The sequence below is a fragment of the Hippoglossus stenolepis genome, chromosome 14 (genome assembly GCF_022539355.2).
Source record: "Hippoglossus stenolepis isolate QCI-W04-F060 chromosome 14, HSTE1.2, whole genome shotgun sequence".
NCBI lineage: Eukaryota > Metazoa > Chordata > Actinopteri > Pleuronectiformes > Pleuronectidae > Hippoglossus > Hippoglossus stenolepis.
Genome location: NC_061496.1, coordinates 13,811,445 through 13,829,649, shown reverse-complemented (window position 1 = coordinate 13,829,649; position 18,205 = coordinate 13,811,445). Strand labels below are relative to the sequence as shown.

Genomic DNA, 18,205 nt, shown 5'->3' with positions numbered 1-18,205 from the left:
GTTGCCCGCAGACTCACTGTACCACATTTTTGTTCACTCAAGGCAGGTGGTCTCCTCGATGAGGTCATCCCGTCTGAAATATAAGGAGAGGGGTCCTCGGAGCGGGTCAGCCTCACGCTCAGGACTCAACACCAAACAATGCAGAGGTTCTTATCGCTTTCTATTTATGTAGTTGGCTCCTGTTTCCTAAGTAGTTCTGGTTGGAGGTGAATGTTTTATTGATTTACTCAGGCAAGTTGACAGCTTTGTTCGAGTTGGCAGAGCAGTTTATAGTAAAAGCCTCAGAGTGAGTAACCCTAGCCCGGCTGACGAAAACAGAGTAAGAATATGCAATAGGTAGAAATAGTAAGGCCATTATAATGGACCACAAGATATTTTTTTAATTGATTTTCAAGACATGGAAGATTTTTCTAGTAAGATTTCAAGATAAAATAAAAACTGTTCAGATGTTTACACAGATTTTTTATTGTACAAACCATTCAGCTGAAACACACACACAACAAAATAAATGATAGTATTATTGTTTTGTGAATTAGAGTAATCTAATTACCAACCCAACCTGGCCCCTCATTACTGGACATTACTAACCCATACTCATACTACACTGCAGTGATTTGATATATTACAGCCTTACTTCTTACAAACAATGTGAGAGAAATGGATTCTTAGGGAATTTTACAGCTTTAAATAAAATAAAAAAATTCAAAGTCTAAATGTAACAATATGTGTATTGAATATCACTGTTCTTCCAAACAATAGATAATCTTTATTGTGGATCACACTAAGAAAAAAGCTTGAGGCAATTCACTCTAGACCAAAGATTCAGTGGAGTATATCACCACCATGTGGCAAACATGCATTTCTATGTGGGTGCACTTGTTTTTGTTAACTCTCCGGGACCTTTTCCAGACCTTGTCAGGATCAGTAGACCTAATGGGGGCCAAATCCTGACCCTTATGAGGTAGATGTTCATTTCTGAGGTCCTGGTTAAGGTCACAGGTTAGATGTGACGATGGTTAGGGTTAAGCTAAGATTAGGCGTGCATTGTTCAAGGTCATGGTTTGGGACAGGGTTAAGGTCCAGCTGTGTGTGTGTGTGTGTGTGTGTGTGTGTGTGTGTGTGTGTGTGTGTGTGTGTGTGTGTGTGTGTGTGTGTGTTTCTGTTTTCTATCTTTGTGAGCATAGACCCTATAGAGTGAGGACATATTTGGAAAGTGAGGACATTGTCAATGGACTGTTTGAGGGTTAAGACTTGGTTTTAGGGTTAGGGTTACAATTAGGTTTAGGTTAGGGTAAGGGAATTATTAATTGTATTATGTCAATGAGTGTCCTCGCTGAGCTAGAAGTACAAAAATGTGTGCGTGCGCACTTTTGAACGGAACTCAGCCGTGTCCACACACTAAAAACTACATTTCCCATCAATCTGAATCCCCGCCCCCTTTCCTCCTAAGCGGAAATGGCGTTGGCAGCCTTCCGCCGCCGTCAAGGGCACAGGAAACTAATGTTAGCGGTGGATACACGCTGCAGCTTCTGTACACACGTGTTTATAAAGAGAACCGGTTAAAAGCAATGGACGGGTTCGGATCAGACTTCGCTGCCGGAGGCTCGGGAGGTAAAGTGGACCCCAGCGCCATCATGGAGCAGGTCAAGGTCCAGATCGCTGTGGCTAACGCTCAGGAGTTGCTGCAGGTAAAGTAGCGATGCTAAGCTAACAGCAGTAAACTAGAGCTGAGAACATGGAAGGGGCTGCATTCATGTTTTAATATGGGCTTAATGAGAAGCTGTATTAATCCTGGTAGAAGATTACATTCAAATATTAAACCTCAGGAACAAATTGTTCTCAACTCAAACTTTGACTCTTTAACCCTATCTGCCTTTAACCCAGTTTTATTCCAATAGCCTCATGGTGTTTTCACAGCTGTCTGTGCTAGATCGAGCACAAACCCAAGTAATATCTCTCTTCGTGTTTCAGAGAATGACAGACAAATGCTTCAAGAAGTGTATAGGGAAACCTGGGAGCTCGCTGGACAACTCTGAGCAGGTATGTGTGTTGGGCCTCAAGCTGTTTACTTGCAGATAATGAAACATTAAACTGTACAAAGCTTTCATAACCAATCAGGTATACTAGTCATTTTTTCTCCCCCTCCGGTTTTCTGTAATAGTAAAAAGTTCTTGGTATTTCTAATGGGTGTTTTCTATATATTTTAAATGGCACATTAATCTAACATTATTTAATCATTAGTCTAAATACTCCAACAGGGCCCCAAGATGTTAGGGACATACACTCAGGTTTGATTAGCCTGCGGTGGGCCTGCCTTAGCAGAGGGTGTCTTGCGATTAACAGGCCGAAACACCCGATGACGCAAAGTACACAACTGATGATACATCCATAACATCTGCAGGTTGGCAAACGTATCCTAAAACTAGTGCGGAGGACGTCAATTGATATTCACTATCTTGTCCTACGTTCTTAAAAAATAGAAAATACATCTACCCAACCCTTACCCTAACTTTAACCTCTTTATCATTATATTGCATATAAATGTATTGAGTTCAGATTCACATCCCCACCTGTCCATAGTTAGTTGCCCTTTTAAACATGACTGATTTTATTTCATAAAGATTTCTTCATAATTTCTTGAGACATGTCAACACCCTATCTAACTCCAAATGTTAATTCGCCCCTTTAATCGAATCTGCTCCACACATTGAGTTCTTCCTTGACCCACACCCCGTCCTCCCACCAAGTTTCAAGAAACCGTTGGAGTAGTTTTTGCTAAATCTTGCTTACATGCCAGATTAAGCAAAAAATGAAAGTCTTTTAATTTATTTTACTGATCATTTTACACGGCACTTGTATTTATACAATAATGTATTTTACCTGTTTCTTCTAAACCTGATGTTTTACGACCGCTCTGTTTTTTGCTGCCTTTGTAAAGCACTTTGCAACATAAGTTTTGAAAAGTGCACTATAAATAAGGATTATTATTGTAATCATAACCTTGCTGGCGGAGGTAATGAAAGTAACTGAGCGGCAACCTTGAAAAAGATCCCTCACTGAACATTTCGCAGTCTGATCCTCCCTTAACCTCACTGCTCTTGTCCTTACAGAAATGTATTGCCATGTGTATGGACCGGTATATGGATACCTGGAACACTGTGTCCCGAACATACAACTCCAGATTACAGAAGGAAAGAGCTCGCATGTGAACATCCCTCTCTTCACCCTTCCCTTCCTCAGACTGCTGCTTTACAGTGTGAAGGAGCACAGTGCACGGCTGGAGGTCACGGGCTGTGCACATGTGTGTCATGGCAGCAGCACATCTACACTATCGGTCATCATACCTCACAGACAGGCAGGGACAGCCTGCGGACTCTAGCCATAACATCTCTGTGGACATTTTCATTTTGCCTTGAGGAACAGTTCAAGATCCACGTTTGTTTCATTATGTTTTTATGTTATAACTAATAAATCTTCTGGTTCAAAAGTAAACATGCACTGGTCAAAGCTGCAGTGTGGACGAGTGAATCAGAATCTCTGACGTGCTAGTGAGCATGAGTGTGAATGTGTTTGTCTTTACACGTCAGCTCAGTGTCCTGTGCAGGTTGTACCCGACCTCTCGCACGGTGCATGCTGGGATATGCTCTGGCCACCAATGCTCATGAATGGGATAAGCAATTTAAAAAGTATGCAGTTGAAATGTGGCAGTTAACTGAATCAACTGCCTTTGTTGTTTGGCATATTTATAACAGTACAACACTGGGGCTTCAATAAAAACACTTCACACATTCAGGCTGAGGTTGAATTTTTCTTGTTTTCAACAGCCTGTATCATTAGGACACACGATGATGATAATTGTAAACAGGACTCAGTCACAACAACAGTTTCTCCTTAAAACACTGTCAGCAGTTTGTCATTGTGGTTCTGTTCAGAGAGAGAATAAGCAGCACACTGGATCCCTTTTAAGGACAACGGTCTTTCCATAACATGCTTTTACTCTGAAAAACCAACTTAAAATCAGCAGGAAGAATTGAGCCACTTGGTGTTCTCACAACCATGAACTTGACATTCACAAGCCTCACACAGTCAGATATCAGTGCTCGAGTACGCCTGGAGAACAAAACTGTTTTGTCTGACCTGTTTTTTAGTTGTCACTCTATATGCTGCCCTCCACAGTAGTGGGCTTGTTTGAGCAGGGTCTGCCTTGCTGTAGGTGGGGTACTGAACCTTTCCCATTGGGTGCACAGTTCATGAAATGTCTGAGAACCAGAATCCTTTTTTTCTTCTCTACCCTGCTAGGTTTGTGTAGGAAATTAAGAACCAGAAAACCATCTGAAGTGTGACTGAAGCAAATTCATTGATTTCCATAAGAATAAAGCTTAAACAGGTTATTCTCTTGTGTTTCTTATCAAGAAGATCAATGAAAAAGCACCATGTTGACTAAAAAACTAAAAAAAGTGAAAAGGTGAATTCCTTTAAATCTGATTCCAATGCCATACAGATCTATTTCCCCCAGATAAACCCACCTATCAATAGCTACTATAACATTGGAACCGAGAAGACATACACAAAAGACAATAAAATGTACCCATAAATGAACCACATATATTATAAACCCCACACAAAATGAAAAAAAACCCCACATCATATAGTTTACGTTCAGGAAAATAAATAACTGAAATAAATACTTACAGTCATGCATATTTCAAGCATTTTGTCTGTAAGCAACAGTTCAGGATTCTCATTTCTTCAGCACATGAGATGACAGATGACTGCAAAGAGTTACAACAGCAACTATGACCTGTTGATCCAACAGGTCAATACTGTGGTAACTGAGTATATGTTTCTGGCTTTCAGGATGACTTGAGTCCTTGTACAGTACAATGTTCTGGAGAAGATGTGTCCACATGGTTTGTCATCTCTTTGCTGGCACAGCTGCTTTTTACGCCTCTTCAGAAAGGCATGTATGTCGATATCCATTTCCTGACTGACGTCACTCTGGTGTAAACCCCTGGAAAACCTATTCGCCCACATCCATGTCCCCAGCTGGTCACTCCAGCAACAAACCACTGGCCAGAGGGCTTACGACAGGTCAGGGGCCCTCCAGAGTCTCCCTGAATGATGGCAAAGGGAAGTTAGTTATTATTTTGTAAGAAATTAAATCTACTTCAGTGCTCTTATGTTTTCATTAGAATAAAAACAATTGATTAAGGAGGAGGAGTGAAAGAGAGAGAATGCGAGACACAGCAGGTACTGAGAGAATGTCACTTGGATGGCTGCTCAGATGCCAGGTGCCCTGACCGAGACAGGAATGCATGTGGTTTTCCTTACATAAGAAGATTACAGAGAGGGAGCAGGTAAGTGGGGGGGTTGTATTTTTAGAAAATAAAAGTCTGCTCTCTCCCATCATACGAGCATCTCTGACTTGTGCTTCAATGTTCCGGAACAAGCAAGTCTAGTTTTTATCCATCACGCTGCACCATAATTATAACATATTTATTCATGTGGTTGTAGTGTTTTGTGAAAAGTTCTAAAAAAGTTCTAAAGACTAAAGGGCAACCTGGTTAACCATCCACTGTGAAAAGATTTATCCGAGTCATGGCCCTGTTTCCCAGAGCTTTCAGCACTCAGCACAATCTTGGTCCCTAATCTTACCACTCTGATAATACAGAGGCTGTCCCAGCCAGGAGTCTGTCCCATGTCCAGGTTGAGTCAAAGTTATTTTTGTCCCAAATCGAATGTACAGCTTCTTACCAAACAGGTGTCCCTGCCTCCCTCCATGTAACCAGCGCACATCATGTTCGGAGTCAACACGTTTCCGTACGACTGCTGGCAGTCCGCCTGCTCGATGATTTTCACTGCAGCTTTCTGCAGCAGGTTGGTCAATGAACCTGGTGAGAGGTAATAAAAAGATAATAATACAGTTTTACATGTTCATAATGTTTCAGGTCTTAAGAGTCATAACAATGTGGAAGCTTTTGGTCCTAACAGGGATACTGATTACAGGAGGCATGTTACGCTCATATTAAGGTTCATCATTTTTTGGGGGTTATTACTTGACTTGCTCTGATGTTCAGAAAAAATAATTTCCATCATGCTATGGGCTACTATGCTAATATGCCAGTGGGACTACTGACGAGGTGTTTCAGGAGCTTCAGGAGCTTCAGGAGCTTCAGGAGCAGTGTTTTCTGTGGACGAGAGGAGCGTCCTCTACGACAGACTTTAGGTTTTTTAACTGTTGAACTTTTTTGAAGACCTCGTTTAAAATTCCACCTAATTGACGGTTTCAAATAACCTAGTTTGTTTATGACACTAAGGAGTTGTTTGGTGCTTTCTGGATAACTGCGTCTTGTGCCAGTCTTCATCTCTCACCTCCTTCCCTCATGGATCCCCAGCCTGCGATGTAGCACTCTGCATCGGCCAGGAAGAGGTGCACTGGTGAGGGGAGACAGACGGACTGGATGGTGTAGGACACAGGGGCCGGCACCGCCAGCTCCAACAGAGCCACGTCATAATCCATGTTGGTGCCATTGAAAGCTGGGTGAATGATGACCCTCTGGATGGGGATGACCAGGGCTCCTATCCCAGAGCGCAGCACAGATCCCAGGCTCACAGCCCAGTTACTGGGACTAGGGTCACTGTTGATATAAATATAATAAATGGTGTGTTTTAAGTAAACTTGAACAGTTTCTTTTCTATCATCCAGTTATTTTCTATTAAGTAGGTAATTGTAATTTTCAGTGTTTCAGTAAGATTATAAAGTCATAGTTTTGAGATCTAGCTAAAAGCGGAGTACCTTTTGATGCAGTGCGCTGCAGTCAGTATCCATTTACTCTGAATGAGTGTGGCGCCACAGCGGTGAAGCCTCTGGTACTGAAGACTACCAATCCAAGGCCACTCCCCTCTTCGAGCTGTCACTCCACCCACAATCCTTTGGGAGCCCAACGCAGGACGCACACCACAGACTGAAACAGAAACACCTCTGAAGCATTTCCTTTTAATTACACATGTAGTCTTCTCCATGCATTTGATGTCAACATACCACAGTTTCTCTCGTCTGCCTGGTTGGGACAGTCAGTGACTCCATCACACTCCGGGTTTACCTTGTTGATGCAGGAGGTGGCGCTACACCGGAAGTTTCCACTGCAGTTTGACACTGGAAGACATGATGGAAAAGAAAGCTTGGCTATTAGGATTAAAACAGACTTTCAAATTTGGGACATGGTATTCATAACTAACTTAATTCATTTTTTAATAAGTAGTTTCTTTCAGTATGATATTACCAGATGACATCAGTGGAGACAACACGTCCATGGCTGTTGTCACTGGTGCTGATGGATTATTGAAGCTCAGATCTTTCACAGTAACTGGCACAGTGGGAACATTCGGGGAGTAATAACGGACCAGGCTGGGGTCTGTGTGGCTTAGAATCCAGTTGCGGAGCCTGGTGACCCGGGAATAAACCCCAGGCCTGTTGATCTGGGCACAGCCCACACCCCAGCTCACCACCCCAGCCAGGAAGAACCTGCCCGGGGCCCCCTCACACACCAGAGGCCCCCCAGAGTCCCCCTGCAGGGAAAACACAAGACATTCTGATGCAAGAGATGACAACTCAGCACGTCCTGTACAAACCTTTGAGGTGTCATTTTGTCATTTTCTAAAGGAAGTTGTTCATTCTATTCTATGATGCTCAAATTAAAAAGAAGTGAATATGACATTGATACATGTGGTGACCCAAATCGATATCAGACATATACAGTTACTGTGCAAGAGACGGTGATCTTTCTGCACTGAGATTAATTACTCTGCACAGATTTATTAAATCCAGATTAATTTAGTTGATCAAGTTGTATTGAGAGGTTGGGACAGGTTGGGACAGGTTGGGACAGGGCCTTCACTTTCACTGTGAAAGACTGTCACACTTTGTCCTCCTCACAGTAGCAACACTCATCATTATGTTATTCTGAGAGACATGTAACAACAACAACCTACAGGCCACTTTTTTAGGGCACGAGTAGAGTCAACATACAGGTTTCTTCTAGTTTCAAGACAAAACTCTGCCCTAAAACAAGAAAGTATTGTAAGAACATGTAAGTGGATAGCTGATGCTATTGTAGCTAAACTTATGTGAACTGCAGAAACAGCACTGACCTGACATGAGTCCACCTTGCCCTGCAGGAATCCGGCACACATCATGTTGTGAGTAACGCCACCTCTGTACACGGACGACTTGTTGCACACCTTGGAGTCGATGATTTTCACCACAGCCCTCTGCAGTGTAGGAGGCATCGCGGCTAAAGGAGAGCATAAAGCAGAACAACTGAATTCCACTTTATTCACAATGATCATATTTCACATACGGGATATATACGGTATAATTCATGGGACATACATGTATATGGTATGATATAGGGGATTTCTTTGGTATGACGTATGGGATATATATATATGGTATATTATATGGTATGATATATGGTATGATACACAGGACTTAAGTTGTTGTGATGCAGTTTATATGTTTTTCCTGGTTTCAAAGGTTGTATTATAGTAATTACAATTTCTGTTCAGGTAGTTGTAATTGAAATGATCTATCTTATCTATTATAGGAAAATTTTGTTTCAAAGATTTGCCCCAATATATCAAGATATTATTGATGCCAAGGTTTTGGCAGGAACAAAAAATGTGATGATGACTGTCTCTGTTTGACTTAAATATGTCCAATAATTCATTTTCACAACATATTCTTGCCCTGATGTTGTGTTGATGTTGTGCTGAGGTGTACGCCTGCATGCAGACCCTTACGGTTATACTGGTGCAGTGCCCCCCAACCCGACACCATGCAGGTCTGTCCTGGAGCGAAGACGTGTGAGGGCGAGGGCAGGCAGACTGGCCGGATGTAAGAGCTGAAGGTGAGAGGGGTCTCCAGCTCCAGCACCGTTACATCATTGTCAGTGGTCGTGGGGTTGTAGTCTGGAGACACAACCAGTGATTTGATGTTGATCGTCCTGGTCTCCGACTCCTCACCGCTCACCAGTCTGGCTCCGACCAGGGCCGTCCACTCTCTGGGGTCATTGTCCCTTAAAACAGAAAAGAAAGAGATGACAAAACCTTTTATAACATACATAAAAGTCACTTGGGTCTTTTATACGTTAATATTTCAATGCTGCTCTTACACCACCACTTATTAGATTGACAAATGTCTCCTCAGTGAGAGATGACGATCGATGCGTACCTCTCAAAGCAGTGTGCTGCACTGACCAGCCAGCGTTCACTGATGATGGAGGCTCCGCACGTGTGCTGTCCATGGAAGCGTAGACTGACCTGCCAGGGCAACTCGCCTTGTCGAGCATCCTCACCGCCAACCACCCGACTCCCCATGGCAGGACGTGTTCCGCAGGCTGAGGAGGGAAGTTCAACCATGTCCGTATTAAAAAGGACCGGAAGAAGTTGTGTATTTTCTGATTTTCCTATGTACTAAGTATTTAGTACGTAATTAACCTCAATTATGACCAGGTAGTACCAGTATACTCTGCTGGAGATTGTAATAACATGCCTGTTTTTTTCATATACCATATACATTTGAAAAATAATTAAATGATGAAGCCTAAAAGGACACTAGTAGGCTCATATGTATAGATTCAGTGTCACTCACCACAACGAGCTTCATCAGATCCATCTGCACAGTCAGGGATGAAGTCACACTCTGGATTTAATTTGGTGACACATTCTCCGTTGTCACAAAGGAAAGTGTTGTCAGGACACCTGGCTGGAGAACCCACAAGAAAAAGTGTCAATGTCAACAGAAGAACAATCTTTAAAGAGGAAATCCCAGATCTGTTTGAAATAATGTATAATACTGATGATTACTTAACTTCACCGAAGGTCACTTCCCAACAAACCCTTTTTCTTAACAATGGCAGGATTAAATATCTTAATAGAAATGAATCCCACTCCTTAGGGTCGGAAAATACTTCCCGTTAACTACGCATACTCAAAATGGCTGTTTCGTGTATCCTGCATCCTTTTGGTGTGTAGGTTTGCACGTCCTCAGCAATTAATGCGATGTGTACGGTTTTTAAACATAAAATGGATGACTAGTAATTCAATTTATTCTTAATAATATTCAGTCAATTTAAAAGACCCAAAACATAGCTATTCTAGATATTTACAGGTCTATTTCATGTGGTTTAACTCACCTAGAATCTCGTCTCCAACAGCATAAAATGACTTCCCACTGGCACCTAGAAGGAGAGAGTAACATATTAGATCGAAGACTGTGGAGGCCTGAAGTCAATATATGTCACTTCCACTCCACACAGCCACACACAGTCAGCTGACCACTGTAGTTTTACTACCCAGTAAGATGATAGCGTTGATCTTTCCAAATTCTGGCACCTCTAGCGGCTTCCCGTGCATGACTGCGCTGAGTCCAGCTCTCAGCAAGTCCTGAATGAAATTATCTGAATACTGCTGCACCTTGGAGACCCTGAAGACCAATCTGAGTGTCACCATCACGTCACCATTACTGTTACTGGGAGGGAAGAGCAAGAACACAGTGTTAGTTTAATGTCACAGCCTCTTTTTCATTTGGAGTAAATGATCTGCTTTAGTTTAGCTCTCACTTACCCATAGGCAACAATATTACAACCAACATAGTGATGTGATGTTGATGAGGCAGTGTAGACATTGTCAATCTGAAAGAAAGTGAAATGAGCAGTTTGGCACAGTTTGAAGGAAATATTACCCCCCCCCCCAACACCTCACTCAGGTGACAGACAGAACTAACCTTGGACTTTAAAACTGAGGACAGCACTAAAGAGTAACCAGAGTCCCCATCCTGTAAAGCTGCATCATACTTCAGACCCTTCAGCTCCACCGTATCCATGAAAGAATGCTCCTCCTGCACCAGGTACGCTGGTAACAACACACAGGAGAAGTGGTTAGCAGCTAAAGGTGGCTCCTGTAATCTGAGACTGCATGTTTCATAAAGTTTAGTAGAAAATAGCTGATCATTTTGAAAACGGTGGATTGGGGCTTTACAGAGTCGTCTGAATTATTCATAAAATATCCCGTATTACAAATTGAAAGTATATAGTCTGTGATTGTGCGGTGAATCAGACAGTACTGTCTGTGAACTCACCGATCAACAGGCCTACACAGACTCCGATAGCGAGGAAGAAGAGGAGCAAGGCTATGAGGCTGCTCCTGCAGGACCACTGTCCTCCTCCTCCTCCATCCCTCTTGCCCTCCATGTTGGCTTCACAGCACCAACCTCACAGCTCGATCCTGACAAACAAAACGATCCAGGCCTGAGAAGAATAACACGACAACGATATACTGAGTTTGTCACCATAATATGAAATTAGTAAGAAATGCTTATATTTTTATGAAATTGTACATAATAACAGGTAATGGAATATTTCAGCAAAATTATACATTTATTCACTACTGCGCATTACATCACAATTAAACTAGGAATACAATTATCTTACATGACGAATTTTGTTCATCTTATTACGAAACATTGACAGACTTGTGAGTCTATCATCCTCTGAACACTGATGAATATTAATAATACATAGTTTTTGCCCAGCCATTAGTATATCTACTTAGTATATTTACATAGTAAATATATATATATATATGACTTTGCTCTAACAATATTCTACAATAGGCGAATGGGTGTGCCTACTGAAAAAAATGGGTATTATAAGATTTGTGAAATAAAACAATTAAATTGTAGCAAACTGTGGAGAAACATTGTTTAAAGGTAAATCCATTAGTCTGTTCAATATCTAAAACAAAACATGCACCTGGTTTAAACTTCAAAATGCCAGAAGAGTGGAGAGAGCGCAGTGCTGTTGGCTGCGCGTAAAAGAGACCATGGTGGCCATGTTGCAAATCAGATGTGGAGAAAGATCACACGACACAAAACAAAACAAACACACAGGAATCAGGTGACATTAAATTTACGGTTAACGAGATTGAAATGTATTGACTCCTGTGTTGAGGATAACTCAGTGCGCACAGTGCGCACGGTGCGTCTCACTGTGGCACATTCAACAATACAGGCTTTATGTTCTGCAGCAAACCCACTCACCTCTTCCCTTTCTCCTTCCTCTGCACACTGACTTTCACCATGTAACGCGGTCCTCAGCGCAGCGCATCCACACAGGAACACATGCATGGATGGAGGAAGACGAGGACCAGAGAAGAGAGACGTCCGCTATTTGTTCCACCTGCCCGGGAGGGGCGTGTCGTGCGCGTCCCGCAGGTAACGCACCTTCTTCAGTTTACTTTAGGGGGTCGACTCGGCTTCAGAAATCCCCGGACGACCCTCCACCCATCGGTGTTGATCCTCTTGGTTACACCTCGGTGTGCACAGGCGTTTCCACTGTCACCTCAGAGCTTCCATCGTATCTCCTGGTAAACAGCCAACGCCAGATACGCGTTTACCCAACAAAGTTATGTTGTAAACACTGGGCAAGAGTCTTAATTGCTGAGTGGAGCTCAGTAGTCGCTGTGTGTCTTTGCTCCATTGACACAGTGACTGAGCAGCAGAGGAGGAGCGAAGCCTCCTGGAATCCAACCTTTTGACTTCAGCCTCACAACACCCGGTAAAACCACAAGAGTCCTTTTACTCACATTTCTGAAAATAAGTCAAATCAGGAGCCCTGCTCTGCTTGAAGGCAACTCCTCCTGAGAAAAATACTCTAATAGTAATTATCCTCTGATCATTGTTTTAGTGGCAGCCTCTCATTTCAAATTCTTCACCTGCGACTTTAACAAAACTGCATTTACATACTGTATGTGTACATGCTGTATACAACAGCAAACATGAGTAAATCTCCTGACAACTCCCCTAAAGAAACAACACTAAATCAGTTTACTTACAATATTTCTCCACCCTGCTTAAAACACCTCCCCCTAAAGCAGTTAATACCACAAATGTCTCTTTGTCAGTGTGCACACAGGCTTGAATGGCTTATCTTCTCTCTCTCTCACACTCTCACACACACTTTATTCTTCTAAACACTCTTAAAGATAATGAAATTCTGAATTTCCCCTCAAACACTATCGGTCCGGTAGGACAAATTCCTTTAATTTTTGCTGTACAATGAGGATTATTTAGTTTAACATAAGATGGTGTCTATAAGACAAGAGGTCAAAAATGTCAGCATTTCTTCCTGGTATCTACATCCTTGTAATATGTTGGAGATGTTGCAGCCAGGAGACATTTAATATTATGGGCATGTTCAGATGTTTTGGCAGAATGTTGAAATAGGAAACAGCACTAATTTTTAAGCATCCTCTCTGGAAATCAAATTGTGAAAAACTAAATGTATTATTGATATTAGGTGATATTTCAGCCTTTATTTCTCCAGCCATACAAAATGTACAAGAGCAAGCAAGAACAAAATTTACAAGACCCAACGTATTTTTTCATTTTATTTTCTTATCAAAAACAACAAAGAATAGTAAAAAGTTAACTCATCCTGGATAAAAAGAAAACAGTCTTGTCAACACCTCCCAAACATGAAGGCTCTTTACAACTCAAATCTTTTGAACATTTGTACACCACTGACAGAAACAAAAGTGAAGTGTCCTCAGCTCATCAACTTATGTTTTTAACAACAGAAAATTACTTTGTTGTATGCATTATCACTGTTATGATTAAAACAAAATCTTGTGTGAGTGAGCCTGTAACTCAGCAGGTAACAGGCTGTGTGTGCTAGCCGTCCTGTTGCTGTATGAACGGGTTGGGTATGGCCTCCATGCCATCCTGAGGACAGATTAGCACTACGGACGTTCCTCTGCAGACCACCAGCCCCAGCTGTCTGGTGTCTTCTGTCAGCTTCAGCTGGTCGTCTGGATCTGGATACACAAGGGTTACAGACACAAATCACACACCATGTAAAGTTCAACATTATTTTAAGTCATTTCACATTAATCAACTAATTATTACAATTCAACTGCTGAGCCAAACATTTACTGTTATGTCACTTGTGCTGATTCAAAACTGGGCTTAAAAGTAAACCATCTGATAATATTGTAATGGTCTCGACCCGAGTATGTTAAGTGTCTAGAGATATGTTGTGGTTTAATAAAACTTTAATCAAATAAAACTGTATTGAATTTAATATTAAAATTTGTTTGAGCCACTACAATATGTGTCTTGCCGTATTTCATCTATATGAAAAATTATTATACTGTGGCAGACATGAACAGAAAATATTGTCAGTACATTTTCCAGATTTTGCTTTTCACACATGAAGACCGCAGCAGGAGATTTTTGGGGTCAGACACAAACACAAACATCTTCAGAACATTCAGGTGAGGTTTTTGTTTGCAGCAAATTAAGATCATCAAATAACTACGGACTCAGCCGTAATGTTCTGGTGTTGACAACAATACTACAAGGCATCTTCCATGCACATCTCACAATGTTGATACTGAGATAATTATACTCTTCCAGTTTCACGTTTTGTGGCGTGTTAGAAACATCATCTGAACACCCACTTGCTTGCTATGAATTTTACAGACATGTTTTCTGCTGTATTCTCACAAGGGCTGACATGTACATTATCAAGTCATTTTATAGGGCGCTGGCAGGAACAGATCCAGAATATGTCTGGAGAAACTGACATTTTTGGTTCTCACATACAGCCCCTCCAGAAAATGTAAGTCATTCAGTGCACGTCTGAAAGAAGTCAGACTTTATTCCCCTTTATTCAAATAGTGTTTCCTGTAGTGCTGGCATCAGTGGTGGGATTAGGCTACAGGCTGATGAGGTTATAATTCAGGAATGCACAGATGACTTGTTTGGGGTTAAAGCTGGGCTCAGGTTGAGGAAACACATTAAAGGTGATACAGACTTTATCATCACACTAGGCTGCATACGTTGGTAGAGTTTTGTACTGTATAAAAGTTGGGTTTCTCTCAAATTGAAGTTGTGACATCTTTCTACACTGTTTCCCTTTATTTTTTAAATATTTCTTATTTATAAATCTATCTTTGTTATTTGATTTCATGCTTTTCACCATGTGGTTTGCTTACACACTCTCAAACCAACAGAAACATACGACAGTACCATGATTTCGTGATGCCAAGCTAAACCAAAACAACAAAATAAGAGATTTTATTATCTTTTTATGCATGTTTTATATCCACTTACCACGCATGTACTCGATTGTACCGTCCAGCACCAGGTTCAACAGGGGATCGAACCCTTTCAGGACCCCGCTGGCTGAAACACACATTATGGAAAGAGCTTTGGTCAGGATCAAATTAACTAAACTTTCGAAGCTGTAGCGTTAGCTCCTGTTACCGACACACCAAACATGTTAGCATTAGCCTGTTAGCAAGCCGGGTCCACCTACCCTCGCGTCCCCCTTGAAACTTGACACGAATCGGCTTGTCGATGTATTTGGACAAGTCGAAGATGCTCTCCTTCTTCTTCTTCTCTTTATCCTACACAGGGGAAGAAGGGGACATTGTTAGGAGTCCACACGCGAGCTAGCCGCACACAAACACTGAGCTAGCCCCGAGGTTAGCTTCTCTCGGCTAGCCACGTTAGAGCAGCGCTACGTCTCAGCTCATGCTCGCAACAAACCACTCATGGCGGAGAGCAGACCCTCCGTGTGTTTGTGTGCGAACTGGCGAAAACGTGTTTGAATGAAAGAGAAGAGAAAACGAACTCACCGCCATGTTAGCTGCGTGACACGGAAGTTAAACTTTGACCCCGGGAACGCTCCACCAATCAAATCGTTGAGCGCCTGTAGGTGACGTCACTGGTTTGTTGACTCTTTTAAAAAAAAGACACCAAGAAAGAAGATGATAAAATGGTTCAGTTTAAAAAAAGGAAACCTCAAGTGTTGAATTACAAGTTGTTGGCCTGTTTATGTTTGAATAAGTATTTGTTTTTTAAACTGACCTGCTTTTACTGTGATGTCAGGGGGACACTCAGTCTATTTATACCAGCAGCTGGTGTGTTGTGGACCAGAAGGAGGACGAGGCAGAGACCGGCTGGTGGGACATGGCCTTCAGAGCCGACATTGAGTCGACACCTCAGAGCTTTAGAAGGACAGTTCTCTCTGAAGACGAGGAGGAATCATCTGCACACGTGAAACACCCTGATCCTGATATTCCTGATGTTACTCTACTGGTAAAAGGTGAGAGTTTCTATGTCAACCGCTGCCGTCTGGCCCACCAGAGTCCCTACTTCCGGGCTCTGTTCTTTGGCTGTGGTGTAGAAAGCAACAAGAGGAAAGTGGAAATTAAAGGCGTGTGTCTGCAGCCGTTCAGGGTTTTGATGGAGCACAGCAGGACGTCCAGGCTGGTGTTGGACAGAGAAAATGTTTTGGGGATCCTCGAGACCGCAGACTTCCTCCAGTTTGAGCGAGCCCAGCTGCTGTGCTGCAAGTTCCTGGAGCGTGAGCTGCACCTTACAAACTGTTTGCAAATGATGGCTTACGCCTGGTGGCTGGGCTGCACTCAGCTCTACGCCGCTGCACGACGGGTGGTGCTCACACACTTTTCTGCTGTCATCGCTGAAGAGGACTTCCTGTCCTTGTCCAAGGAGACCATAGCAGATCTTCTCGCCAGCGATGACCTGGCCATCAATAAAGACGATCTGGCCGTGGAAGGCCACTCTACGCTGGGCATCATTTGACCCTAAACGAGAAGAACACTTTCTGGGGCTCATTGAGCTGGTGAGGCCAGAGTCTCTCTCTTTACCGTTTATCACTGAACTTCTGAGCAGAATGAAGAGCTCTGACCCCAGAGCAAAGCTCGTCTGTATGCTGAATGAACATTTCCCAGCGTCTTGGTCAATGGGCAGGTCATTAAGGAGGATGGGGGCCAGGGAGACCCTCTTCATCCTGGGAGGACCTCACGATCAGGAGCAACAGGCCCTGTACCAGTTTCACCCTCACAGCGGGAGATGGCAAATCTGTGCACCTCTGCAGAGGAGGAACCTCACACAGTACTCGGTAGCTGCAGTAGGTAATGTTTGCGTGACGAGAATGATTTTGCATATGAGGATGATGATGAAAATGATTAAGATGTGAGCAGCTGAAAGTGTATTTATTGTCAAAGTCTGCAAATACAAGGTTTCATCAGTTGTTTGCTTTTATTCTTACCTTGCAAAGTAACCAAACAAAACACACTGGACAATGAAATCCTCATGTATTGATTTTGTTGATGTTGTCATTATGTAGGAGACAATGTGGTTGTGACAGGCGGCTACTTCCGGGATGTGCTGTGGTTCAGCGTGGACTGGGTCAGGATGTACGAATGTGGGAACCAGCGCTGGGTGGATGCGCCGGCCCTGCAGAGGTCCAGGCACAGCCACTGCTCCGTAGGGCTGGACTCAGTACTGTACGTCCTGGGTGGCAGCATGGATGAAGGGCTTGTGGCTGATGTGGAAAGGCTGGTCCTGGGGTCAGAGGAGGGCTGGGAGGGGATCAGCCCATTGGTCAGGGCCGTGGAGAGGGCGGCCACTGCTGCTCTGGGGTCATGTATTTATGTGGCGTGCGGCCTGGATGAAAACGGGGAGGTGTACAGTGGAATTCAGAGGTATGTGGTGAAGGAGGATCAGTGGGATGTGGTCTCCTATTCTCCATTTCCACGGTGAGTTGATTTTCAATAGAGCAAGGACTTCTCACTTCTTCGCTATGACGTTGTCAAAGTAAAATTTCGTTCTTTAATAAACCTTATCTTTAACCTCTTCCTAGGTATGACCTGGTTGCCACTGAGCTCAACGGTGCCCTCTACCTGTTTGGAGGTCGAAGCTTACGTTTTGACGTGGAGACAGATGAGTGGACTGTGCTGGAGGAGGAATCTCTGGACAGGAAGTTCTTCTGTGGCTGCACCACAGCGGGCGGACAGGTATACCTGGTCAGTGAGAGGAGGAGTCACAAAGCGTTTCCCAACATGGTGCTGATGGACCCTTACATAGACACATGCATTGAGGTAGACGATGCCATACCCTGCCCCGTGCCTATCAGAGGGTGTGTCACCATGAGAATGGTTACATGAATGAAATACTCTTATAACTCTATTTGCAGTTATGTATAATACAAATGTCATTCTTGCCTTAAAGAGAACAAGTAGTAGTAGTATTTGTATGTAACAGGTTGTGATTTCTTGGTGAAATAAATAAAACCATCTTGTTGTAGGCACCCGCCAACTCGTGCAGTTTCAG

General features: G+C 42.9%; 4 protein-coding genes across 4 annotated transcripts; 2 read left to right on the top strand and 2 right to left on the bottom strand.

The window, feature by feature from the left end:
• The first annotated feature begins 1,460 nt into the window (after window positions 1-1,460).
• timm13 (translocase of inner mitochondrial membrane 13 homolog (yeast)) lies at window positions 1,461-3,792 on the top strand. Its single transcript, XM_035176391.2, has 3 exons — window positions 1,461-1,688; window positions 1,972-2,040; window positions 3,111-3,792. The coding sequence occupies exons 1-3, from the start codon at window positions 1,569-1,571 to the stop codon at window positions 3,207-3,209; spliced, it is 288 nt and encodes a 95-aa protein (XP_035032282.1). The 5' UTR covers window positions 1,461-1,568; the 3' UTR covers window positions 3,210-3,792.
• Window positions 3,793-4,952: 1,160 nt separating this feature from the next.
• Window positions 4,953-11,252, bottom strand: tmprss9 (transmembrane serine protease 9). Its single transcript, XM_047343146.1, has 15 exons — window positions 11,141-11,252; window positions 10,787-10,914; window positions 10,627-10,694; window positions 10,356-10,531; window positions 10,197-10,241; window positions 9,653-9,766; window positions 9,233-9,398; window positions 8,803-9,077; window positions 8,152-8,294; window positions 7,284-7,569; window positions 7,043-7,156; window positions 6,797-6,965; window positions 6,373-6,638; window positions 5,755-5,891; window positions 4,953-5,114 (listed from the first exon to the last, which is right to left on the bottom strand). Exons 1-15 carry the CDS (start codon window positions 11,250-11,252, stop codon window positions 4,953-4,955), a joined length of 2,361 nt encoding a protein of 786 aa, XP_047199102.1.
• Window positions 11,253-13,436: 2,184 nt separating this feature from the next.
• On the bottom strand, window positions 13,437-15,806 carry lsm7 (LSM7 homolog, U6 small nuclear RNA and mRNA degradation associated). Its single transcript, XM_035176817.2, has 4 exons — window positions 15,703-15,806; window positions 15,381-15,471; window positions 15,176-15,247; window positions 13,437-13,875 (listed from the first exon to the last, which is right to left on the bottom strand). The coding sequence occupies exons 1-4, from the start codon at window positions 15,706-15,708 to the stop codon at window positions 13,733-13,735; spliced, it is 312 nt and encodes a 103-aa protein (XP_035032708.1). The 5' UTR covers window positions 15,709-15,806; the 3' UTR covers window positions 13,437-13,732.
• Window positions 15,807-15,817: 11 nt separating this feature from the next.
• On the top strand, window positions 15,818-18,190 carry LOC118121137 (kelch-like protein 23). Its single transcript, XM_035176814.2, is given in 4 exon segments — window positions 15,818-16,645; window positions 16,647-17,004; window positions 17,220-17,631; window positions 17,736-18,190. Coding segments are annotated over 4 exon segments (1,683 nt in total). The 5' UTR covers window positions 15,818-16,036; the 3' UTR covers window positions 18,040-18,190.
• The last annotated feature ends 15 nt before the right edge of the window (window positions 18,191-18,205 follow it).

Bases quoted from the DNA above. Each gene is read 5' to 3' on its own strand.
- lsm7 (XM_035176817.2), bottom strand. The intron at 15,248-15,380 runs GTAGGTGGACCC...TGTGTGTTTCAG, and splicing joins GTTTCAAGGGGGACGCGAGG to CCAGCGGGGTCCTGAAAGGG. The intron at 13,876-15,175 runs GTAAGTGGATAT...TTGTGTATCCAG, and splicing joins TACAATCGAGTACATGCGTG to ATCCAGACGACCAGCTGAAG.
- tmprss9 (XM_047343146.1), bottom strand. From the start codon at position 11,252: ATGGAGGGCAAGAGGGATGGAGGAGGAGGAGGACAGTGGTCCTGCAGG. The intron at 10,695-10,786 runs GTTAGTTCTGTC...ACTTTCTTTCAG, and splicing joins CCTCAGTTTTAAAGTCCAAG to ATTGACAATGTCTACACTGC. The intron at 7,157-7,283 runs GTAATATCATAC...CATGTCTTCCAG, and splicing joins GTCTCCACTGATGTCATCTG to TGTCAAACTGCAGTGGAAAC.
- timm13 (XM_035176391.2), top strand. From the start codon at position 1,569: ATGGACGGGTTCGGATCAGACTTCGCTGCCGGAGGCTCGGGAGGTAAA. The intron at 1,689-1,971 runs GTAAAGTAGCGA...TTCGTGTTTCAG, and splicing joins ACGCTCAGGAGTTGCTGCAG to AGAATGACAGACAAATGCTT. The intron at 2,041-3,110 runs GTATGTGTGTTG...TTGTCCTTACAG, and splicing joins CGCTGGACAACTCTGAGCAG to AAATGTATTGCCATGTGTAT.